This window comes from Myotis yumanensis, unplaced genomic scaffold (assembly GCF_028538775.1).
Source record: "Myotis yumanensis isolate MYYU_CA2020_CCGP unplaced genomic scaffold, mMyoYum1.0.hap1 SCAF_13, whole genome shotgun sequence".
Classification (NCBI taxonomy): Eukaryota; Metazoa; Chordata; class Mammalia; order Chiroptera; family Vespertilionidae; genus Myotis; species Myotis yumanensis.
Window position 1 is genome coordinate 38978304 of NW_027223764.1, and position 27559 is coordinate 39005862.

At 37.5% G+C, this 27559-nt stretch overlaps 1 protein-coding gene across 5 annotated transcripts in view; it reads right to left on the minus strand.

The window, feature by feature from the left end:
* The window catches only part of CTNNA3 (catenin alpha 3), a 1374069-nt gene that overhangs the window by 656231 nt on the left and 690279 nt on the right, over positions 1-27559 (minus strand). For all 5 annotated transcript variants that reach the window (XM_070432843.1, XM_070432842.1, XM_070432840.1 and 2 more), the window contains exons 8-9: positions 22218-22298; positions 12106-12258 (exon numbers count right to left, since the gene is read on the minus strand). In XM_070432843.1, coding sequence (XP_070288944.1) covers positions 12106-12258; positions 22218-22298 — 234 coding nt within the window. The remainder of the gene's footprint in view (positions 1-12105; positions 12259-22217; positions 22299-27559) is intronic.

The window sequence follows — 27559 nt, forward strand, 5'->3', positions numbered from 1 at the left end:
CAGGTTCTCCAGGTTCTCCAGCCAGGTTCAGTCACCAGGTTCTTTAGCCAGGTTCTATCCAGGTTCTTTTGCCATGTTCTGTCTAGGTTCTCCAGTGAAGTTCTGTAGCCAGGTTCTGTCCAGGATCTTTTGCCATGTTCTCTGGCTAGGTTCTTCAGCCAGGTTCTCTCGCTAGGTTCTGTTTTTGTTGTCTTGTTACATCTGTATTTATACCAGTTGATTTTAATCCTATCAATTTCTTATCTCCATTCCAGGGAATAAAGATTATATAGCTTAAGCGTGATTGTTTGTAGTTAAAGTGATTAACTACCCGCCTGGCACTTAGTTAAGGGGTTTTATCTCCTCCCTAACTCCAGGGAAAAATCCCTACCTGGGGAAACAACCTTTCTCGGAGAGGTGACCTTGGTTAAAACACATAGCGCCAAGGGGAGCAAACATATTAAGAACAGTATGCCATATATGCCAGGTTCCTTGAAACAGCAAGGATGGACCGGCTCCCGGCAGACCCCCACCCTAAAGGGGTTGTGACCAGCTGCAAACAGCCATCGCCCCTTATCCAGTCTGGCCAGGCACCCCAGCGGGACCCCCACCCTGATCCGGGACACCCTTCAGGGCTAACCAGCCGGTCCCCACCCATGCACCAGGCCTCTGTCCTATATAGTAAAAGGGTAATATGCAAACTGACCCTAACAGCAGAAAGACTGGGAATGACTGGTCACTATGACACACACTGACCACCAGGGGGCAGATGCTCAATGCAGGAGCTGCCCTCTGGTGGTCAGTGTGCTCCCACAGAGGGGAGCTCTGCTCATCCACAAGCCAGGCTGATGGCTGCCAGTACAGCGGTGGTGGTGGGAGACTCTCCTGCCGCCTCAGCAGTGCTAAGGACGTCCGACTGCAGCTTAGGTCTGCTCCCTGCAGGCAAGTGGACATCCCCTGAGGGCTGCCAGGCTTCCAGAGGGATATCTGATTGCCAGCTTAGGCCCAATCCCCCGGGGAGCAGGCCTAAGCCAGCAGGTGATCATCCCTGGAGGGGTCCCAGACTGCGAGAGAGCACAGGTCGGGCTGAGGAACCCCCTCACCAAGTGCACAAATTTTTGTGCACTGGGCCTCTAGTAAAGTAATAATTAACAAAATAATTAATTGATAAAGTTTAGTTTTAGAGAACTTTTAGATTCACAGTAAAACTGAGTGCAAAGTACAGAGATTTCTCAAATACTTCCTATCCTCACACAGGCATAAATCACTCACTATCAACATCCTGCACAGAATGGTGCCTTTGTTATGACTGATGAATCTACATTGACATGCCATATCCTAAAAATGACCAGATTAACCAGGGTTTGCATTATGGTTCACTCTTGGTGTTTTATTCTAAGGGCTTGGACAAATGTATAATGACTTGTTTCAATCATAATTGTATCTTACAGAATATTTCCATTGTCCTAGCAATTCTCTGCGTTCTACCTATTCATCCCTTCCCCCAATTCCTGACAACCACTGATCCTAGTTGATAAGCTCCTATAGGGCAGAGTCTATCTTTTCTGTCTGTGATTGAATTCACTCCAGCACCCAGCATAGCTCCTGTTTTAAATGTGTGTGTGTGTGTGTGTGTGTGTGTGTGTGTGATTGTTTATACATATATTTGAGGAATAAATGGCTTTTTGCAAACATGATGCAAGCTCTTTTGACATCATGTTGCTAGCAAAGAAAAATTAAGGCCAACTTAGATAGTCTCCTTTGACACAATGAGTAATAATTTGACCATGCCGATGGTTGTGGTGAAAGAGTGAGATAGTTAAAGTGAAAGATAGCGGAAAAGAAAGATAATTTGTAGTAGTCATTTACTGGGCTAATTCAAAGCACAAAAGTCAAGCCCTGTAAGGATGTTTTGCTTTTCTTTTGGCACTCCATGAAAAATTTCAAAAAAAAATATCAAAGTGATTTAGAAAACCCAAGTCTCTTTGCATGCTGCTTATTCTTTATACAGAGTGATCAATGGAATGCAGAGTAAATTTGACTTCATTTTTCAGTAACAGAACAATTTCTTTAAAGGCATCAAATCTAACACTTTCATCTTGCAGAAAGTGCCCAGCGTAACTATTTTCTTATGAAAGGGATTTTTCTGGACATATACAGCTGTAGCTTTCAACAGGCCTAATGTACATAAGAATGGTCCTTTGGCAAGATCCCCTTTAACCTCTTCGCACTCCTACCCTTGCAAACAGCAGAGGAAATCAGAGGGAAAAGTTCATTTTCTCTGTGTGCTTAACCCTTTTAAATTCACCTCCACTTTCAAGGTTAACTACTATGAAAAGAAAGCTGGAAGAAATCCACTTCCCCAACCCAAGTTCCTTTCTTGCATTTTACTACCTACCTACAATGCCTGATTCTCACTAATAAGACATCCTGCAGATCTTATCCCAATATCTTACACAAATCCATCTTGCTGAAGTTTGTCTTCCAAAACTTGACCTTAGAGCAGAGATTGCAAAACTAGTGGTCCTTGGCATTATGTATTGGCACAGTGATGGGACTGTGTTTTTGCTTTTATTTTGTTTTAAATTGATTTAACCATCTACAACTGGAAATCAGTATACTTTTATATTAAAATCTATATTTCTGGGTTCTTTTAAGAAATTCTATCTGACAACACAGAGCCTGTATCCAAACACAGCAACAACTGACCAAGGATGAGTTGATGTCCATCTCTTAAAGTACGCTTAGGTTCTGCATTGCATCACAAGTACGCCCTTTTCACTCATCACTGATTAGTCCTCCCACTGTAAGCACTTGAATTCTCTGCCTCTACCTTGGGGAGTCTCTGAAAAACAGGCTGAGCGGGGACTGAGTGATGGGGAGGGACACCTCTAAATGCATTTTAGGTTAGAAAGAATACTCCTAATAAAATGCTCTGCAATTTTAAACTTGTATAAGGGAACTAATAGGTTTTGGAGAGCTAACCAAGAAAGCAAAGTAGTATACATAATAGCGATTAAAAGGCAAAATATATTCTAAGATTCAAATAAACAATCAACTTACAAATGGACTACTTGGACTTTCTCATCAGAAAATGATGACTGATCTCACTTAGGCCTTTCATCCTGAACCAATCACTAAGCATGAGCTAAGCAGATACCTAAGAGTGATAAAGAACGCATCCAGAGGAGTTTATGTGTGCTTCTGGCTTTCTACTTCTATAGCAAGGAGAGTGGAAGATTAGAGATTCTTGGAACTTTCACAGCTTGATCCACTTAATAGCAGGTCTCTTGTCTAAAAGCTCTCAGAAAAGTTTTTTCTCTCTTCATCAAGTAATTAAATATATAAAACTTGGGCTCCTCCATTCTTAGATCTATTGTGCTACCTTTATTCCTTCAATCTCTGACATTGCTAGAACCGAGCTGCTGCCCTACTCTGCCATTTATTAGCTGCTTGACCTTAGAAGAGCTGCTTAATTTCTTTTAGCCAAGGTTTCCAAATCAGCAAAATGTTCATCATGAGCATTGATGTAATGGGGCAATAAGTAGAAAGTGTTGTGCCTGATGCTGATACAGATTACTAAATATTTTGTATATTTGACTTTAATTTCTTTCTTTGTTTTTCTTTTTTTATGATCCAGAAAACTTATTTTTGTCCTGTAAGGTCTGTAAAAGCCGCAGTCTTCCAATACTTCTGGTTAACCAGCCTCCTCCATGTATGACCATATTATTTACATGCATAAAACAAATAACTCTACTCTCTGGTTCCTAGAATTTTGAATGCCAGAAATGGAGAAGGATATTTAACCCCTCATTTTCCATTTACAGATAATTAAATTGAATTGCAGAGAGGTTTAGTGATTTGCTAAAATCACTTAAGCAGAAGACTAGAACTCTTCTCTTTTTTTTTTTTTAATATATTTTATTGATTTTTTACAGAGAGGAAGGGAGAGAGATAGAGAGTTAGAAACATCGATGAGAGAGAAAGAAACATTGACCAGCTGCCTCCTGCACACTCCCTACTGGGGATGTGCCCGCAACCCAGGTACATGCCCTTGACCGGAATCGAACCTGGGACCTTTCAGTCCGCAAGCTGACGCTCCATCCACTGAGCCAAACCGGCCCCGGCAACTCTTCTCTTTTAAAAAACAAAAACCATAAATGGAACCAAGTCTTAACAGTGTAGATGAACTCAAAAGACCACATTGTAGGGACTCACTATATATTTTTTAATTGAATGGAATAGTGGACTGATTCAAAGGAACAGATCAGTCCCAATTCCATGATCAGACTGGTGATTAAAACAAAGTGTGCCTTCTAGATCTCAGTTTCCTTGTCTGTCAGCTGGCATGCTTACTTAGTAACTCTTGGCCAAATACCATCATGGAGAGTAACTTTGGGAAGTTTTTGGTTTCAGAGACGTTTCACACACCAATTAATTGTATGTCAAATTTTGACTACATAATTCCTACAGGAGCTTTTGCGCATGCCATCTTTTGGCCTTTTAATGTTCTTTAAAAACACTTTTATCTATTTTTGGAAGTTGAATACAAAAATCCAAAAGCTACAGTAAATTTGAAATTATCTTATCAAACCAAACTTTCAAAAGGAAAATGCCATTGCTTATTAGTATTGGAGATTCAAGTGACCTTTTCTCAAATAAAATTTTGAAGAAAACACAACAACATGCTAAATAGAGGAAAAGGAAGAAGACTAATATTCACTGAACAATCCTGTCCACATCATGTAGCATTTTGTACACTAATCCGCCATCCCATCTGATCTTACTCTTATCTTCACTTTACAATGGAGTATGCCTTTTACAAGATACATACAAGAGATATTAAATGACTTTTCCAAGGACATCAAGCCAGGATTCAAACACAAATCTGTCTCTATTTTTCACACATCACTCAATGAGTCATGCTGTTTACCATCTTTAAGATTTTCTAGCCCTGGTAGAGTAGCTCAGTTGGTTAGAGCATTGTTCTGATATGTGAAGGTTGTGTGTTTGATGGGGTCAGGGCACATACAAGAATCAACCAATGAATACATAAAAAAGTGGAAAACAATTCAATGTTTCTTTTCTCTTTCTCTCTTTCTATCTCCTTTTCTCTCTATCAAATCAATAAAATTTTTAAAAAGATTTTCCATAGGATTAGTAAACATTCTACTTCATTTGTTTATATATTAATTAATTCAACAATGATTTATTGAATGCTGCATAAATGAATAAATGAATGAATGAATACACTCCTGTCCTCAACTTGCTAATCATCTATCTAGTCCAATACATAGCCACGAGCCACAGAAGGCTAGTATACACTTAGAATGTGAGCAGTCCAGATTAAGACAGGCTATAAAATATACACCAGATTTCTAAGACTAAGTACAAAAAAAATGTAAGATATCTCATTAGTTTTTATATCGATTATATGTCAAAATAATCTTTGAGGTACACTGGGTTAAATAAAACATACTGTTGAGATTAGTTTCACCTGTTTATTTTTACTTTTTTTTAGTATGACTATTAGAAAATTTTAAATTATGTATGTGGTTTGCCTTTTATTTCTAATGGGTAGCATCGATCTGGTACCATTAAGTCATGAGGCACTTGCTTTTCTGTTCCAATTTCATGATTAAAACTAATTTTCTTCTCTCTAATGCATGATGATAAGTTACACTTTAAATGCACTTTAAGTCCTTTTTAAATGCCAGACTGTGCTCATGAGATCGAATCAATTGTTGGGGGTTAAAACATTTTATATCCAAATGCAAAATAGTCCATACCCATACTCTCTTAAAATATGACTGCCTTGTAAACCCTTCCCTGGTGAGAAGCAACTGCATCTCTCCAACTCCATTACTGGATCCAGTTCCCTAAGATGAAACTTGACCTCTTCACCCTGGCAATCAAATATCCAAAGCTGTTATCAACTGCCTCTATTCCACTTCATGCTTCAGCCAATTTAGCCATCTAGATTTCATTCCCACTGTTTCTGGAACACAGGAATGAGCACACTGTTATCGCCAGTTGGAGTTCTAGTTTTCAAATCCAACTCCTGCCTAGCCTTCAAGGTTTGATGTAAATATTGCTTACTTCATGCTGAATTCCCATAATACTCTAATCCCATATCGTTTTTCCCTCCTTTTAATCCCAAAACACTAATATTCCATTCAGAATTATCTATTCCTGCCTGCTGGCATGGCTCAGCAGGAGAGCTTTGACCTATGAACCAAGAGATCATAGTTCCATTCTTGGTCAGGGCACATGCTCAGGTTGCAGGCTCGATTTCCAGTGTGGGCTTGCAGATGCAGGAGGCAGCCAATCAATGATTCGCTCTCATCATTAATGTTTCTTTCTCTCTCTCTTCCTCTCTGAAATCAATAATATATATATATATATTTAAATATATCTATTGTTGATTATTGTGATTATTGTGGAAAGTCTCTGACTTTTCTGTAATTGTAACACTACCCCTTTCCTGTACTCCAAAGACCATGAATGGGAAATTTATAGAGAGACCTCTAAAATGTGGAAAGTTCACTCACTAGGCTTTTAAGGATCATGTTCATCACATCTTTTGGCTGAAAGAGGATTAATATGCTGAGGGCTTCTAATCCAGGGAGTGGGCAGTCACACCTGTGGCTCTATTCCACATAAGCAAAGGCATTGCTGCCTTAGCTATAAGGTCTTTTCCCACCAAAAGAGGAGAGCTGCCAAGGTGCTCACTGAGAAAGTTGCTGGTTTGTGTACAACTCTAAGTATGGGTTTGTTGATTTCTTGTGAAGGGAGACTGAGGAAAAATGGAAGGGGATTCCAACAGCTTTATTTACTGATAACTGAGCATATCCTTATTTGATAGCCAATGATCAATTCAAGCAATGTGTGACATTAAACAGCATGTGTCAACAGGCAAAGGTATCAGTAGAGCAGAGAGCAATAAGCACCTTTTGCAAGACAGCAAGAGTCCCTCCCTCCAAAGCCCTTTCTCTTGGTGCTGGGGCTTGGCTAAATCTGGCTCACCATTCTGTGAGTGGGAACAATCAGCTTTGTAGGTTGGAAGGAAGTATTATAATTAAATGTCCACCCACTTTTTGTTCTTTTTTGATAAAAGGCTCCCATGAAACTTACTAAAATAAGGTGCACGAACACAGATGAATTTTTGATGAGTAAGTCAAAGCACCGGCGAAGCTGGCTTTTCACATAGAGAAACTTCTTTAATTCACAGAACATTTTCAGGCCTAGATCATTAACACTGCCAGAGCTAATAATAATTAACATGCTAAAATCCATGCGATAAACTGGAGATTTTACCGGTGGAGTTGGTAGCAACTGTAGTGTCAGCATGAACTGATTTTTCTGAGAACAAAGTAAAATGTGATTCAAAAATAATAGTGGAGTTTTAAAATTAATTTTAGAGAAATATGTATTATTTATTATATGACTCTTCTAATCAATAATACATTTGTTGAATATAATGACAATTATTCTTCTGAATAATAGTTGTATCACCGCATTAAAGTTACAGATTATACCTCTAAGAGTGGGCAAAGTCCTTTAAAGATGCTGTTAAATTGTCACAAACTCCTGGGCAAAAAACTGGAGCAGGGTTTATAGTGCCTGCTCTTGATAATTAATGGCAAAGGCATCTGCTAAATCACTGTGAGGAAGAATTTTAAGATATCCATGTGCAGTAGGGTAGGGAGGAACTCCACTAAATAATTAGGCTCAGTCATATATCTCAAATCCAGTTATGAAATCCCCAAAGTCAAGTTTTTAGAGAGAATGAGAACTGAGTTGCTGTTAGAAATGTGTTCCTTCATTTAATACAGATTTATTTGACACTAGCTGTAAAGACTGCCATCATTCAAGGAGGCTCAGGATGATAAAAAACATAAAAACCCTACTCCCCAGAATTACAGGATATTTTTATTTTTAAGATAAAATTAATATTTTTAAACTTCCTGTTTAATCGGTATTACTGATGAAAGCCAGTCGAGTTCATGGTGCCCTAAGTAACCATGTGTGCAAGATCAAAGTACTCGGAAGAATAATTCAGTGAGCACATTTGTTATTAATTGCTAATCACTAAGCGAAGATGACTTTCAAAATGCCAGCTTCTTGTTCCCTGCTTCTCCTTCCCACTGTGGTTTGGTGGATCCAAAAATACGGAGTAACTTAAATGTTCAAAGTGGGAGTAGCTTTGCATAATAGCTCCTTAGTTCAGTCTAACAAAATAAAATCAGTCACAAGGATCTAGGTTCTCCAATTATTGGTACTACCCATGATCATTTTATAATTTTATGCAAACTATATGATAATATAACAGGAGACCTCAGACATGACTTTGCTAGAGAATAGGAATGTTCAGGCCTAATTATTGGCCAGTTTGCTCCTTATTCCCCCTTTTTTCCCCTCCAACAACCAAATCCTTTTGGTTTTCTACTTATTACCCACATAATTTCTTAATGGTTGGTGTTTTTGTGCTGTGTGTTCAGTTCCATCTTTTACTATCTTTTTTTTTTTTTGTAAAAGTTACACATTAATCATTATCTAAAGTGTTTCTTTTACCAGCATGGAGTTTTTGTTCAAAGATCTGATAGGAATTCTTTCAAAGTGAACTTTTTGTTTTTTCCTATTTTAGGTTTACTTCAACAAGTTCACTGATTTTAGATCTCTCTGACAAACATAGTGGAGGTATCAAAACCCAGACATGTTGAAAATAGCTTTTTCTTGAAGCCATTTAGAATCTGAGACTTTCTGCCCTGCTATGTGAAATTGCCGAGCTTGGGAATAAGATGGGTATGTGCTCATGGCTGTGTTAGAGAGGTGGTAGGAAGTGGGGACAGGGCAGGAGGAATGGTAAGTCATCTCTAAGTGAACTCAGAATGTCTTCTGAAACGGATATGTATACGCTCTCCTATTTCCCCAACTGTCACAGACACTTCTATCTCAATGTTTGTAATAAATCAATGAAGGTTTTTCTCTGTTGTTTTGGTTAGATATCTCCTTTCAAAAATCATTTTTCTGGAAGATAAATGTAGTGTTCTTTTTGTTTCCTTTTTTGATAAGAATACAGTGTACAAGCGTATACTTAAAAATCGTTTTCATCTTCTCCTATGGATCTCTCTCTTAGGAAAATAGAATTCTCTCATTTTAAATAGTATTTGTTGGATCATGGAAGTTTAGAAATTGGTAGTGGCCTTAGCTATTATCTTTTTTAAAAAAGACTTTACTTTATAGATAAAGAAAATGAAGCCCAGAGAAGAGTCTTAGATTGAATGTGGCCACAAATCCATTGTTATTCCTCCCATTGAGAAGTGGCATCTCATGCCCGCACCTGCTGCCCTCTCCTAGTGTTTGGGCAGGCTCTGTGATTGCTTTGACCAATAAAACCCAGAGGAACCCTGTCAATTTCTGTCCTAGGCCTTAAAAGAATGGCAGCTTCTACTTTCTGGGTCTGGCATGCTCTTAGGACGTCTCATCTCAGAACCATGGATTGGTGCTCCACTCACCACCCACAGCTAAGCTCCCAGAGGACAGATAACAGCACTTTCAGTTATGGGAATGTGCCATCTTGTATGTCTAGCCTAGTCAAACCTTTAGAGGGCTACATTCTCAGCATATCCTCCCCTGAGAGGAGGGGGGGGGGAGAGAAAGAGAGAGAGAGAGAGAGAGAGAGAGGAGAGAAGAGAAATATCAAAGGGTTGCCTCCTGTAGGTGCCTGAACTGAGAATCTACCCCACAATATAGGTAAGTGCCCTGATCTAGAATCGAACCCACAACATTTTGGTGTATGGGACGATGCTCCAACCAACTGAACCACCTAGCTAGGGCACCAGCCAATATTTAATAGCAATAACATGAGAGACTCTAAGTGAGAATAGCCCAGCTCTGCCCAGTCAACTCACAGATCAGTGTGAGAATGAATAATACACTAAGTTTGGGGATGATCTGTTTGGTAGTAAAAGCTAAGTGGAACTGAAAATGGAACTTAGACCAGCTTCTAAATAGAAGCAGGAGACTCCAATTCTAGCATAATCTTAAAAAGTGTTAAGGGGACCTGCAGAGTTAAAGTAGACTCATTCTCAGTCTCTTAGTAGCTCAAAATTCCAAAATCTTTTCTTTCAATAATTGCATAAAACACATAATTTCCAAAACTCTTAAACATTTAAAGCAGACACGAAAAGCTCTGCCTACATAACAAAAGACCGTTATTAGGTCATAGAATAAGGTAGCATTATCAAAAGTTCCTTGAAAGCATTAACTTAGTAATAAGTGAATGAAATAAAGAGTTCCTTAAGTAAACTGATTTGGGGAAATCCTGACACATTAGAGATGTCTCTTGAACTCTAGATTTTTCAGAAATGTAAAATATCCAAGAGAGTAAACTTTCTTTCCCCAAATTATGTGATCCAAGAGTCCTTCTTCACTGAGCACCTCATGAGATTCTATTTCATAGAAACACTCAACTAAGAAATAGAAATAGGGATGCAACTTTATTAGCAGAAACTAACTTTTACTTTCAGAATTTTTCACCAAAAAGTTGTTTTTATGCCCTCATCTTGGAGAACACATTTTTAGTCAAAGCTTTTACAAATCTTGGGGGGCTACACTCAGTTGGGTCCCTTTCACCACCTGCTCCCTCTGTGCTGCTCTCTTACTTGGAACACTTTCCTGTTGAAATAGTTAATACATATTGGAGGAATAAAGATAAAAAGGAATAAATAAAAGTAGGTAAATGATAAATAATTGAATATATTAAAAATTGCAAACCTGGAAATCAACTCTGACTCTAATTAACTTGGTTTGGATTTTGTACCTTTATTTCCATATGAGGCCAAGGGGAATTGTAACCTTGCCCTGCCTCATGGAATTCTTGGCAAGTTCAAAGGACATGTCAAAGTTGAAGGTGGGGAAGATTTAGGTCTGATGTGTTCTTAGCAATCATCTATTTATCAACTCCTTGCATTTTTGAGATGTGAAGGCTGGGATTCAGAGAACTTATAGTACAAGTGCTAGCCACATTAGAAACTCCCTTTCCAGTGGACCCACATTAAAGAGGTTGGTAAAGCCCTCTATATTAGCACATGCTATATCGAAAGCTGTGATTCTAATCCAGATGGTGACTATTTCTAACACAAGGTTTACAAGCAATTTGGGCCCCGAAACACATATGACACCAGTGTTCATAGCCAGTTTAGGAAGGTGTGACAGTCTAAAACTTTAAAAACCAGTATGGCATGGGCACTGACAATGACAATAGACACTAGCCTTCACAATTGGTACAGTCGTACTGATGGGCAGCAGCAGTATATCTCTCTGGTATACGGATGTGGTCAATCACATTTATCCCTTCCTGCCACTGGTTCCCAGCCCTGTGAAGACTGTCACATTACCAGGTGTTGGAAATTCTCCCAGTCAGGCTCTTTCTTATACTGTGACTGCATTTTGATGCCCATAATACAACAGGCTCCATTATGTGTCTCCTGGGAATCACCCAGCCCTTCATGGTTCCTGGAACATATGCCACCCTGTCTCCCAAATCATGGAGCATTTCAATGTTTTCATTTTATAAGTAGGAGGAAATTAAGTTTTATCATCTTCTCTTGCCCCAACTAAGACATGGACCAATCCACTAAACTGTACTTAATTACTCTGGAACTCTCTACCCCTATATATTCTACATTCTTGTTCTATAGTCACGTTATATAGTGGAATATTATTTGAAAAGCTGAAGGAGTAATACAGCCATGAAAATATGGTAGAAAAAAATAGCATGAGATAGAATATTTGATACTTTTAAGTTATAATGGAAAAATATTTGTAAGGATAGAACAAAGTATCTGCATTTAACCAGCTTATTTGTGTAGCTCTGAAAAAAAAGTCATTTAAAAATATTGATTATAGTTTCATAGCTCTTTCTAAATAAATTGCTCATTTTCCCAGCCAACGAGGAATGGTTTATACAGTTTGACATATATACCTCTATATTACCTTGGCCCAACTCTGCTTCATTGGTAATAAGTTCTTAGATGTTATTTAAGTATAATTTGATTGTAAATGGGGAATGAAGGCCTCATTCTCCCATATGTAGAATAGTTAAAATTCTAGCACACTTACTTCTACAAGCCTGTTGGTGTGTTCACGAAATATCGCAGCATATTCTTTTATTTCCTTTTCTCGACCATTCTTGGCAGCTTCGATGAGAACCAAAAGTGGGACTGTCGTATCCAGAAAGGAGTCTGACACATGATCTATAATAGCCTTACGGAGCTGAGAAGAAACAGAAAATTCATGCTTTTTTAAAAATCAGGAAATAGTTCAGTTTATTTTGTAGATTTACAATCTCAGTAGCTACAAAATTTTATATATTTTTTGCACAATCCCAAAAGTCATATTTATGACTGTGTATGTATGTCACTTACAAAGCTAAAACAAGCCATATATTAAAGAAGATATCATTGAGCAATAGATCTCTTGTTCGCAAAAGTCACTAATTTTTTCTTTAATTGTATTTATCCCAGAAGTCAGATTATAAGTGATAATACTTCATTTTTCCCTTCAAGAAATTGACCTATTATAATGTTTATGCACATGTACAAACAACATTGTACATCATGTATTTTCATAATTACAAAATTATGAAATGTTTTCTAGCTTGTTGGAGGAACTGATAAATTTTGATTAGCTAAATTGTAGACTTCATGGTAATTAAACCAAGTTAGATCACTGATTATGCCAGTTGATAATAGATTAATAGAGCAAAGAGAATAATAAATGAGTGTGATGTCCAATTTTCTTCATTTGCATTAATTGTTCTTGCCCTCACACCTTAAATTATTAAACAAGTGTAACATTCTGCTACAATTAGTTCCTTTAAATTAGATTATGTATAAGCTTATAAATGACAATCAGGCAATTACTCCACTCAGCAGATAGTTCCAGGAATTTAAAACTGCATTAGAAAATTAATAAATGGAATCTATATAATATTGAAGCCTTAAGGATCACAATATCATGAAATGTTTCATTAACAATTTCAATGACTATGAATGCCCCAGAGTTTTTTGATCACCTCCTCATTTACATTAATAATCTCTATACAATAAAATATAGAAGTGAATTCCTATTAAACAGGAAATTTGTAATTTGCCTTTTGTGAAAATTATATTTTAGGTGTGTTTTTTTTTAAAACCAATAGACACTTAACCTAGTTTTGGATTACATGAGATATAATAATACACTTTAAAGGGGTTGAATGATGTAGCTACATAAAAAAGAGTACATTCTCTCTCTCATTTAGAAAAAATGAATCCATAATAATTATAGATTTCTGAGAGAAAAATACCTCTGCCTAAGATAGTCGAACTTGCTCAGAACTGTGAAATTTTCCGGCTACCAACAATTTCACAAAGGCTGTAGGAAAATTTTTATTTAGTATGCAGAAAGGCAAATCACTAATGACAACTAATCAATATTTACTGAGCACTTCCTAGAACAGGGTGTAGAGTACTAAGGGGTTACAAGGCAAACAGAGTGAATGACCACTGTCTTTGACTTCCATAAAGAGTGAGCCGAGGAAGTCAGGCAAGAAATCATAAGTTAGCACTTGAACTGGGAACTACGAGTAGTACTAGTTCCGGAGACATAAAAGTAGAAGGAATCTCTCAGAAGGGGAACCGTTTTAAGTAACAGTTTCTCCCCTTCATCCTTTTCTTCTCTCATTTGTAACCGGGACATATTGAAGGAGAGCTAAAAGATCAGCACTACAGGTGTGCATTTGAAAGCCATCAAACATATGGGAGGCAATTTAAGCCAAGGAGGTGGACAGGATCATAGAGAGAGATACTCACAGAGAGAAGATGTTAGAAAATAAAATCCTAGGAAATCATATTTGCCAGGCCGGTGTAGCTCAGTGGTTAAGCGTCCACCTATGGACCAGGAGGGCACAAGTGGTTCAATTCCCGGTCAGGGCACGTGCCTGGGTTGCAGGCTTGATCCCCAGCAGGAGGCAGCCGATCAATGATTTTCTCTTGGCATTGATGTTTCTATCTTTCTCTCCCTCTCCCTTCCTCTCTGAAATCAATAAAAATATATTTAAAAAAAAGAAATAGTATCATTTATGGGAGTCATGCAGATGAAAGAGTAAAACCTAAAAAAGAGCCTGCGATGATGAGAGCAAATGGCCAAACAACTAAAGGAGAAACTTTTAAAAAATGTATTGCTGACACTCTTGGAGATGTCCACCATCCTCAACCCCTTTACCCACCTCCACCCAGCCCCACCCTCTCCCTCTGGCCATCACCACACTGTTTGTGTCCATGGCTCAACCAAAGAACATATAAAGGAGAAACTTTCAAATAAATCTCTGTGTCAGTGCTCTTAAGATAAAGTTATTGTAGCAAACACAATTATAATACCCATATTGTGAACTTGTTGAATCTTCTTTTCTATTTGATTCAATTCAACAGATATTCTGAATACCATTCTTTACATTTCTACCAAGAGCAAGGTTGTGAAAAATGTCAAGGTGGAACTGCATGTTTCTTTATAATCCAGTGGAAAAGTGAGTCATTAAATATTATAATAAAGGAAACTAACTAGGAGACTGGCAGCAAGGAGATTTCAAAAAGATAATAGGTTTCTAAATCTAATTTTAAAGATAAGTTAAATGAAAATAGCCAAGATTTGTCTATTGGATTGGACCACTAAGAGGTTCCTGCTGAAAACTTAGTGAGGGTAATCCTGGAAAAGTGGGAGCAGGAGTCCTTTTGCTATGATTTGAAGAATAAATGGGAGACATGGGTGCAGAGACAGTAAGAATAAACTTATTTTTAGTAATTTGGGACATGAAGAAGCAAGACTTGGTATGAACTATATCAAGACAGTTTTAAAGAGGGATTGTTTCTCATATAAAAGACTTTGATGTTTTTCCCATCTACAACTACATGCAGAAAGTCAAATTGTTCTCTTGTACTTTAAAAACAATACATTTTGATCTATCATCATACAAAAAAATCTAGGGAAATGGAGAATAACAATTGTCGCACATTGTGCCAATTTTTGTAAATACTTAAATAATTATAGCAATCTTCTTCCAGGGCTGCATACATGTGCTATGGTCTGTTCCTCTCCCCTCTGTGATACTACCTTATGTCTTATCTTTATTTTAATGGTTTTTATTCCCTATTCTTTTTTCATTTTTTAAGGTTTTCAACTATATTTTCCCAGATATTAAATCAATCATTTATTCCATACACAAGTGTTAAAATATATTACAAAGGTGAGGTTCAAGGTACAGCCAATTTACTCTTAATTACAGAATAAATAAATGAACTCTTTGGCGAAATTATTTTAAAAAGAAAACTAAACCAAATTAGAAGCAATTTTTTTTTTGCATTTTGTAAGGCATGTTGCTAACTACATAACACATTAAATGAGAAAAGGTGTACCACATATGTGTGGTATTGTGTTCAGTAGGACAAGACTAGGACTGGAAAATGAGCTTCCAAATAAGTTCGATGCCAGTGTCTTCAAAATTCTGTTGGAAAAGAGGCTAAAATTACCTGACATAATAGAATGTCAAATATAATGAGCACAATAAATCTTCTGTTCTGTAATTGTACATTCATTCAAATTAACAAATGCATTTTGAGCTGCCTAAGGGCAAGGCACCCTTCTAGGCAACCTGAGGAATGTCAGAGCGAAAAAGACAGGAGTGAGAAATACACAAAGAGTTTGATGAGTATCTTTAACAAAAAAATGAATGAGAAAATTTACACTGATTATCATGGTGAACACGGCTTTAGCAAGAATGAAATATATGTATTCCATTTTAAAAGCTAAATAGGAATTAGGAAGTATAACATTCTAGGAATAGAGACTATAAAAAGCAAAGAAAATAGAAGGATCCTCAGGATATCACAAGTACCTAGTGTTACTAGGACACAGTGGTAGATTGAGAACTGAAATAAGATTTTAGTGAGTACAATGAAGATAATGGAAAGAATTTTAGGCAAAAATAACAAATTAAGACAAAAAGAATAAAATGGACAGAAATTGGTGACTTGTGCTAGACAAGAATGATGCCTTTAAGAGGTAGCACACAGTTAGCAGGCAGGAAAATATCTTTTGTTTTGAGAGCATCTTAAGCCATGCAAACAATAAACAGCACAATTCATGCAACCAAACCACAATTTTCTCACTGTATTGTCTACTTGCTGATTCCTGATCATTTACCATCACATTCATAGCTACGATTACGGACTACATGAGAGGTGCTTGCTGCTTTACATCTCATCCTCTGCACCTGTCTCTGATTTCAGCTCTTGCTGTGGGGAACAGATCCAAGTCCTCTGAAGACATCCCACCTTGATGCATTCCATGCTTCTCTGTTATTCTTTCTCGGGGCCTGCTCCAAGTCTCTGTAAGATTCTCAGCCCAAGTACAAATGGGCTGGAAGTTCTGAGGAGTCAACACCACTGGGAGCAACCTTCAACCAATTGGGAAGGGAGTTGCTGGATAAAACCCCAGCCTCCCTCCATTGGCCAGGCAATGCTGGAAGGCATTATATGCCTTCTCAGTGGTCCTTAAGCTCCTGTTGCCTATAGTGGCAACCTCAATAGCATATCCTTTCCTCCTTCCCTGCCTTTTCTCTTACCCTTCATGGTCTCGTACAATTGCTTCTTGGTTCCGCTTCCCAAATAAACTGCCTGTAGTAAGGCCCCAATCTCAGGATCTGCTTTCTGAAGACGTCAATAAAAAATTGACATGTGTATCTGGTGTTAATGTTGTTTGGTTATGTACCAAGTAACAGAATCCAATGTTTTACATAAACTACCCATTGACAATCACACTTTGCCACTACTGCTTTGCACACCACTGGGTTTGATTCTGCCCTTGGATTATGGTGACTATGAAAGAGGCATGATTTTAAGATGGAACTAGAAACACATATAGGGACAAGACATGAAGGCCTTGAATGCTATGCTAAATAATTTCCTTTTATGTTCTAACATGTTCATATGGGATATTTTTCACTTAAATTACACTGTCATTTATATCTATATAAATACCTAAGCAGGCTCTATCTTATTTATTTCCGTATTATTTTGCTGTCCAGAGGAATAACTCATCCCTTTCACTTAGGTGATAGGCAAAAACTTTAAAGAAGCCAACATGCCAATGTAGAAATGAGAAAATCTTAGAAGCTGCAAAACTAAAATTTGAACTTAGTGGGAGGCCAACAGGAGTTAAAGGTATATGTATTTTTTAATAAATACCTGTATGAAAGATGTCAGGCACAAAACCAAACTGAGGGGCTTTCCAGCTTTCTCACTACAATTTAATAAAAGGATTTGAGACATCAATTTTTCTATCTCCCACGGATGTAAGTGGTTTGGGATCTCAAATAAAAATAATATATTTCTCTACCATTGAAACCCCCAAGTGAAAGCTGTATGAGAAAACTGTAAGAAAGCCCAGCCCCACACCGCCCGCCACTACCAAGTAAGGTAACAGAGAGAATGAAACTGTCAAGGACAGAGGAAAGAAGAGAAAGTATTTTAGAAAAGAATCATCCCTAGGGAACTAGGACAGTATATATTTGTGTATATTAATGGCATTTTAATTTTAAGTCAAATGGTAATATATAACTTTCAAAACTCAATTGACTACTAGGAACTAAATTACCTAACAATTAATTCAGTATATACATACTGTGTCAATTCAATGGGACTTGTATCTCATGGATACTTAATATTATTTGATGATGAGAATGATGAGAAGGAGGTATAAATCCTACATTTTTTTTTTCCGAGTGTGGCACTGGTGTTACCAACACGAAGAGATGGATATAGCAATTCAGCAACTCAGCAACTAAAGAATTAATCAAGTTCTAATTTTGTTTGTTTGTTTCCTTTTACCAGAATTCTGTTTTATTTGACATATTTTAAATCCTTACTTTGGCATTTAAGAAATGGATACATTTTCTCAAAATACACACATAACATTTTTAACTTGCCTTTAATGAAACTAAATGTGTGTTTCACTCTGAATAATACAATAGATGTGGAATAAATTCATTGTTTCAAAAATTTAAGGAAGTAAAGGAGGTTTAAAAATCTTCCTCCCGTATTAAGAATTTCAATAGGTATGCATTTCTCAAATAAATAATTGGGAAGGAGACTGAAGGAAGAATAATATTTAAGTTATAAAAACATGCCTAATAAATAATAAGAAATAAAATAATTTATGGGAGTAAAATCAGGGTATTAGGCACTGGAAGTTCTGAAGGTGAACTTACAAATTTGGGCTGAGTTTGAATAGATGTGGGCTCAAATGTTGGCTCTACCAGGTAGCTGGTTGCTGTTTGCAAACTGACTCACCTGAGAAATAGAGATAATACTATGGCATTATTTCTTGTTTTAGGGATAAAAATAAATAATGTAAGGACTACAGTTGATAGAGAGCTTTGGAAAGCATTTATTAAATGAGACATGTCATAACTATCCTTTTAAGGATTCAAAACACAGTGGGAAGAGAAATACTGGCTAAATATGATCACTGCTATAATAGAATAACACATGCTATGAGTGCTCTGGGAAGAAAAAGATTAATTCCAGCTGGTGAAAAATGCAAAGGTTTCATTGGAGAAGCAGTATTTATGTTACTCTTGAACTTCCTCAGTGGATTAGGGGTTAGGTAGGGGAAACAGGGGGAGCCAGGAAGGCACCAAGTTGAATAAGCCATATATTCAAATACACATGTGTGTTTGGGGGTGGGGAGAACGGTGATGGAAAACTTGGTGAATAGTAGGAGACTTTTTCGTCAGAGAACAGGTTAATGCACTGCTGTGGTGAGGAAGAAGAACTGAGAAAGGGAGTGGAAGGGGAAGGAACGTTAAGAATTATGGGGATTAAGTTGGAGCCAAATTACAGAGAATCTGGAACACCATGCCAAGGACTTTCGTTTTTGTTCTCAAGTCACAGAGCAAGAGGGTTGAAACAAATAAACACTAAGTCACCTCCTAGGACATTTCATCTTGTTGCCCCAAAATGTATAATTTGCTTCTCCCTGGATATGTCTAAGCAATTTATCTCATTCCTCATAGAGGAAATTCAATGATTCTTTGAACCAAAGTTAAAATGTTTCTGTGTTGTTGATTGACAAGCCATGGGTAAGCAAGGGGAGTAGGATGAATGGGCAGCAAGATGGATTCTGTTTTATTTTTTACTAAAAACCAACACATCTATAACAAGAGATGAACATTAAATATTCTAAAGAAAAACATTTCAAGGGTAGCAGCTTTCTCCTTCCTGTGTGAAAGAGTTAAGATGCTTAAACCAAACTGCTGGATAAATTTTGCAAGAGTAGGAAGAGGTGGAAATGACTCACATTGCTGTTTAAACTCGTTTTTATTTTTTGCCCAAAGCACAAACATCAGGATAAAAAGTGAGGTCCTGGGAGGGCAAATAAGGATACTGAGAATGAATCATAGCCACTACCTCACTGACATTGAAGACCATGGATGAGTCTAAAGACAGCTCCCAATGAGCCTACCCCTTCCTATGTACTCATGCCACTTCTCCCATGAGAGACATTGCTTCTCCTTGCTCCTGTTAACCTGGGGCAGGGCTGGTGACTATTTTAATCTATATTATGTGGAGGAAACAACATTCTAGTGACTTTGGAGCTCAAGCATTAAGAAGGCCTGCTAGCTTCCAGGCCTTTCCTGGAGCGCGGAAACATCATGTAAGAAGTCCAGGTTACCCTGCTGGAGAAGCCACTAGAAGAAGGCCTAGGAGATTAGACACTGCATTGAGAGAGGAAAGAAGAGGCATTGAGGCCTCAAATACCCAGCTCTGAGCCCAGACATAGCCATCATTTGACTTCCACTACATGGGAGACCACAGTAAAAACACCATAGAAGTGGCCCTGCTGACCCCCAGCCAATCTGTGGAATCCTGAATATAATAAAACTAGAGGCCCAATGCAATAAATTTGTGCAAGAGTAGGCCTTTCTCCCCCTGGCTGCAGGCACTGGCTTCCCTCTGGCACCCAGGACCCAGGCTTCCCTCCGGCTGCTGGCAGGCACCTAGGACCTGGGCTTCCCTCGCAGCCCCAGCTTCGTCTGGAAGGTTGTCTGGAAGGACGTCCAGAAGGATGTCTGGTCTAATTAGCATATTATGCTTTTATTATTATAGAGGGTTGCTACATTTGTGGTGGTTTGTTCAGCAGCAATACTTACCCAAAACAATGAGGATGTTGACCTGTGAAACCACAAGAAATTTTCATACCTTTGGAACACAGCAATTGTCTACAAGCTGGGAGCATTCCCTTTCTATGAGAAAGAGTATTAGTAACCCTCATGCTCTTTCTATATCTTACTGACAATAGTGAGGTAGAAACTCAAGTAGGATTATAAGATAAATACAAGCCCTGACCAGTGTGGCTCTGGCTCAGTGGATGGAGCATCAGCCTGAAGACTGAAGGGTCCCAGGTTCCATTCCGGTCAAGGGCATGTACCTTGGTTGCGGGCACATACCCAGTTAGGGGGTGTGCAGGAGGCAGCTGATCGATGTTTCTCTCTCATTGATGTTTCTAACTCTCTATCCCTCTCCCTTCTTCTCTGTAAAGTATCAATAAAATATATTTTTTTAAAAAGATAAATACAAGATTCCTGGTTAAATTTGAAATTCAGATAAACACAATTATTTTGCAATATAATTGTGTCCCATGGAATATGTGAGACACACTTATACTAAAATATATTTGTTGTTAATCTGAAATTCAAATTTATCTAGGCATTCTTTGCTTTTATTTGCTAAATCTAATCACTCTACATGCAGGAATTGCTTTATCTTGACATTACAAAATGATTCCAAAGCTTTGGAGATAATAAATGTAGATTAACTCTTTGTGCATGACTCCATTGAAGGCATAGAGGGATGAGACAGGAATGAAAGACAAAATATCTGATAGCTCCTAGGAACAACTTTTCCAAGTCTGAGGAGGAGCAGATGGGGTAGACATCCCAAAGAAGACCGAGAATAGAAGCCAAGCAACCAACAGGGAGGATGGCCCTGGGGTTAACAGTTCCTGAGTCCAGTGTAGATCCTGACCTGGTGTAGGTGCAATGTCCCTTCCTCCTTAGAGGGATCACTTGGCTACACTGGCTTGTTTCTCATCTACATCGTAAGACAGGTTGCGCTAAGTTCCTTCCAACTCTTGCATTCCATAATTCTGAGTGCTGACAGTAGAAATAGAATTCACATTAAGGATATAAAGTTGAGATTTGGGATTTTTCCCAGGCTTCAAAATTGTGTTTTACACAGCTAATATCAACTGGCTGGGGATCCCTATTTATTCCTTTTCCAAATCTATTTCTGGATTAAAGGATTTCTCAGGTCATTTTACTAAATCTTCCCATTCAAGTACAATAATATATTGCATTAAAAGCTTAGGGTGGAAAGCTTCAGGCCCTCTTTTATGAGTTAATGGTGACCAAGTTGGCGTTGTGCATGAAAAAAGAACTCTGGTTTTTAAATAGTGGAAAGGAATGGAAAGCAAGTGTCTTAAAAAATAGCAAGGTCTTCATCTTTCTGGAGAAAAAAAATTAATTTTTGGCATTATACTGCACTTCTCAATTATAGAATGAAATCCTTTCTAATCCTAGGCTCCTGATGACCCAAGTTTGAAAAGTACCCTTAACTTAAACAGAAACTAACTTGCGGCGCGTCCTGAAAAGATCTGGAAGGAGTAACTGGTAGGGTGTCTGAATGACTAGCTGTTTGCTGTAAGCATGTGGGTGATAAACTCAGTTTCTAATGTAAAAGGTCAGTTCACCAACATTCTCTAAAAATTGACTATATACAAGGCCTGGATAGGGATTTTATTTAATCCTCACAACCCTATTGTGTATTATTTATTTTATTTTATAGGTTCAGAGAGGCTCAGAAAATAAAATCTGTCCCCAAGATCACACAGCTGATGAAAGTAGAGTCAGCATGCAAATGTAACTCTGACTAATAATAAGGCACACACTTTCTTCTCCATTATGTTTGTCACAAAAACAGTTGAGGTATGTGAACATAGAACAGCTATATTTATTGTTCTTGTTTTGTGTTCTAAATTAATTTTAAAAGAACAAAACAAGATATAAATATTCCAGCAATGGAAAAAGGACTCATTTTGCATGGTGTTTCTGTCTCCAAGTCTCTCTCTTTCCTTACCTGTCTTCGAAGGTCTCTTGTCTTCTTGCACATGTTGTCTATTGCAATATTCAGGGTATTACTCCTTTCCTTTTTTCCGGTCTGCAAGGAAGAAAAAAAAATGACATAAGTAATGATATGAAATTACTCTTTAGCACTTAACAATTTGCCTTCTAAATTTTCTGAAAATAACAGCTTGAAAATTCAAGAATAGGTTGAAAATTCGCTATGATATTGCATATGATTCATAAGCACTTCACATAAGACTAAGTGGAACGGTGATTAAAACTCACATTATTTTCTTCTTTAAGCATCTGTAATAGGTCTGATACATGGTTGGGTTTCATTCATTGTGGCAGTAGGCAGAACATAACCTCCCAAAACTGTGATCTTCATATAGACTTTTTAACAGCTAAGCATACAATTAACTTAAAAGCATTAGATGCCCAAATTGTCAACTTCTGTGGGAGTTTCTGAAGTCATGTTGATGGTGTATTGTGTAAGTTATGCAGAACTATACTGGAGTTTTGCTAAACACTAAATAAAATATGCAGTGCAAATTCATACAATTTGCAGAAGTTGACCACAATTTCAGCTGACAATATTCCAAGAACAAACTGTTTCAAGTTCTTAAGAACTGGAAGCTGTTTTTTGGCTCTTTAAGATAATTTGTGCAATACCTATTCATTCTTTAAGCAGAACAATTCTCTATGTTATATCCTTAACCTAAATCTTCAGGCTATTAAGTACATGGAGAGTCACCTTGGTTGGTATTTTCTACATATTACTTTTGTGGGAGACAATCAAAATTGAATCTAATCATACTTTCTTCAGCCATATCATGTATAAAAGAGATTGAGAAAAATTACCATGTGATTCACCTCTAGAAAATTGCTACTATTTAAATTAATAAACTGAAAGGGATTTTGAGAGGAGACCTTGAACATCAGGAAGGCAAGTTTAAGCAGCTGATAACTGAGGGAGTTTATAGCATGGATTTCAGAAAGAATATTGAGGCAAAGACCATTAGGAAGGAAGCTATATCCTACCTCCAATACATAAATCCATACCATCAAGTGGAAGGACTTCTTTATAGGAAGTTCAAGACCATCTTTACTCTATCCTAACTTATTTTTTCAGACTTATCTTCCACCACATATTCTTAAGTTCTGTCCTTTAAAGTAATAATATTCCAATATTTTTCTATGTCTTTTTTTCCATGTTCTTTCATATAATGTACCTTTGACTTCAGCAAATGTCTCTCCAAATAGCCCCCTAATAAAATAATACCGATTCTCCAATGGTTTCAACAAAGACTTCCCAGCAATCTACTCAAAAGCAAACTCTCACCTGTCCTTGTTCCCATAGCATTTTGAAAATTTCCCAATATACTCATTTTGTTTCTGTGCATAATCATTACCCTTACAAAACTGTTAGGATTGTGATGTTGGCAATGTATTTTAATTTTTTTTCTATTTTTGAAAGTAACTTGCATAGGACTTATTGAATGGTATTGACTAGTTTGTAAGTGAACAACTTGATTCAAAACACAGCATAGTTTTATTAGGGGCCTGCTATAGGCCAGGAAGGTGTCCTACTAAATTCTGAAGGAGACTTTAATATCTACCTATCAAGGCACAATTAAAATTCTCTATTGGTTGAGGTTTCTGGTACCCACCTAAACCTTTAGTTAAATCTAGATTTTTCTCAGCAACAGTGTTACTGATATTTAAGATAGAGAAATCACCATAATTTGAAGCCACACTCTATACGCTGCAGGATGTTTGGCATCCAATCACCCCTGTCTACCAAAATCTACCAGTAACTCCCCGGCACTATGATAGCCAAAGTTTGACCCCACACATTTCCAGATGCCTCCTAGGGGGAGACACTGTAGAGAACTACTACGTCCTTTAACACATTTTATTTTTGAAAGAAAGTGTGAAATGTGTGCATGATGGAGATTGTGTCCAGTGAAGAAACAGAGAAGAAGACAAAGAGGGAGATAAGTAAAATTCTGGATGTTGAAATAATAAGAGCAACAGTGACAATTACTTAGATAAAAGTGTGGCTACCTTTCCAGCTCCAACCAGAATTATCCATACTAGCAGTAAAAAAACTGTGAAAAGCTAATGCAGGACTGTACAAGGCAATGGCCTAAACAGATACACGATGGTATATAAGACAATTGGTAATTTCACCTAAAGAACTTAGCTCTTATTCTCCAGTTCCATGCACTGCTAGCTCTAGTGGAAAGTGTCTCTTTCCACTTCATGAAGTTAGAGATAGTCAAAAGGGGCAGGAGTGGTACAAAGAGAACCTCCCCCCTCTCCACCACCACCACCACCACCACACACACAGGGTATTGGGAATAATATGAGCGACTTCTGTTGTGTTGGCCATAAAAACTCCCTAGCTTCTGCAATATGATTCATCAGAACAACTACAAAATGCCCGCCTGCACAGAGAGAGCAGCAGTGGCATGCAAGCTTTAATAAAGAATAACAGGAGGTGACAGCATGAAAAGATTCAAAATGGACTATAAAGATGATTTCTTAATTTCTACCCAGAGCTTAATCTTAGTTTAAAATGTTTCATTGGGTCAAAGACATTTTGTTCTCTAGGTAATAATAAACAGTCCCTGTCATTATAGGAAGTAAAAAGTCTTCCTTCTTTCTTCCCTTTCTCTCTTCTCCTCCCCATCTTTCTTCTTTTTTCCACCTCCAGCTTTTTTATTGGGTTCTTGCTCTATTTATCCAGATTTATTGGGCTTCCATCAAGCCATTGAATGCTTTTATTCCTTTTGCATGGCATAAAAATAAATAAAGCAAGGAGAAATTGCCCCATCCTGCTTAAAAGCCCTCATTCCTTCTGTTTTCAAAGCCTTCACAAATCATCAAGCAATGAGCTAGGACTGAAGGTAAATTGTTTGTGCCGGGGTAAGGGATGGAAAGGGCAGGTTATTGAGACCCAACACAGATAACAGACAGAGCCTCTCTACATCCCAGGTACTCATCAGAGTGGATGCTCCTTAAAGAAAGCCTTGACAGGAGCCATCATTAAGTCAGCACAGCCCTGCTAATGGAAAAGGCACCACATACAGTGGAAAGCCAGGGGGAAAGATGCTGTGAAAATATGGCATGGATCAGCACTATATAGAGAAAGCAATCACATTACTTATCAGTAAATAAACTGCCAGGAAAGATTTTATGTAAAAGAACAGTTTTGAGCATAAACTTCGTTCAATAAAATTTTATTAAAATTATTATTGAATATTATATATAAGTCCCAATGTTATTGAGGTTTATAATCTTTGCTATGTGTCTTTCCATCAATTCTGCCTCACCATTGCTCTCATGTCATTGCTACAGGTAATTGCAACTCTCTTGTATGGTTCCCTTGAAGCTGCCCACACCTTTAGAAAAAGTCCAATTATAAATAAACTCTCTTTGAATTATCCTAATTGGAGTGTTCCATCTGTTTCCTATGGGGACTCTGTTGGGGAGAAGTTTCTATACGATGTTGTCCAAAATGGTAGCCACTAAGTCACATGTGGCTATTTAAATTTAGATTTTAATTAATTAAAACTAAGTTTCATTAAAAATTCAATTCATTAGTCCTTAATTTAAAGTGAGCATTAGGCACATGTGTTTAATGACTACTATATTGTACAGCAAAAATATAGAACATTTCCCTAATCTTAGAAAGATGTATTATACAGCAATATTTTAAAATAGATCTTATTTTATTTCAATTGTATAAATGAGTCCCTACCTTTACACAAACCATCCTTTATTTGAGAATAAAATAGCAATAAACAGACACAAAACCCCAACCCTCCAAGGTGTTTACTCTCTAGTAAACGTGAGGTTTAATAATGACCATTCTTTGTTCTAAAGCCCTTCGTCTATTCCCATTGTCGATGGAATTAAGAACAAACTCTTGATCATGGTGACCAAAGTGCCACATGATCTACTCTAAATTTTACTCAACATTAATTAATGAAATAATAGAATGGGTCCTTTATTTTCTAGGCAGTAAAATAACAACTCAGGAGTGGCGCTCGTGGAAAAACTTCATTTTGCACTCTTGTCCTCTCTTTGGAGTATGGACTTTTTTTTAAAGATTCAACTCAACTGCTAAATTTCACAGAGTCTTTGTTGATCTTCTCAGTTGGAATTCACTATTCTCTTCCATGATACCTTCCTAAACATTTTTTTATATTTCTTTTATAACACTTGGTTCAATAAACAGTTCAATCTATTTAAGAAATCTTTATTATCTACTATATTCCAGGCACCGTACTAAGGATCTAGTGCAGCGGTTCTCAACCTGTGGGTCGAGACCCCTTTGGGGGTCAAACAACCCTTTCACAGGGGTCGCCTAAGACCATCGGGAAACACATATATAATTACATATTGTTTTTGTGATTAATCACTATGCTTTAATTATGTTCAATTTGTAACAATGAAAATACATCCTGCATATCAGATATTTACATTACGATTCATAACAGTAGCAACATTACAGTTATGAAGTAGCAACGAAAATAATTTTATGGTTGGGGGTCACCACAACATGAGGAACTGTATTAAAGGGTCGCGGCATTAGGAAGGTTGAGAACCACTGATCTAGTGCCTGCCTTTGAAGAATACTCATCTAGTGGTAGAAACAGACATAAACACAGTATTAGTAGAGGCACTAAGGGTAACCTTTGTATCAGTAGGAGCAGCCCCCCCCCCACTCCGCTCCCCATTAAGGATGAAGATATCGATTGAGTATTGAAGGATATGTTAAAGCCAGCCAAGAGAGGCAGACAGAGAAGGCCACTTTAGGGGGACAGGGATAGCTTTGGCAATGGCAAAAGTCCTTATGGAGTATTTAGTAATTAGTATAAGAAGTATGAGGGGAGGCAAGATTTTGGAGATTTTTGCCATATTAAAAAATTGAGCCTTTAGGCAATTGGGAGTCATAGAAGTTAAGCTGATGAGTAACACAGGCAAATCATTATTTCAAATCATTGACCTGGGGGGAGCCTGCACAATATATTTGAGGAGATTAAGAACAGAAACAGGCAAAAGAGTTCGATTATTGCAGTGACAGTCTTAACTCTTTATAAGTAAGCTACATAGGATGATGACTGGCAGGTTGTGGTGGGTAAAGAAAAGAGCACAAGCTAAGCTGGTGTCCAGCTTTCCAGCAGTGATGATGGGCTACACAGATGATGGCACTTGGAACTGAGATGGTCATTTCAAAGAGAAAAGCAGGTCAAAATGAGAAGGAGGATTTCAGCTTTAGAATTTTTGAAAGGCTTGTGGAGAGCTCCCTTCATTAGTCTTTGTCCTAGGGTTAATTGCTAATCC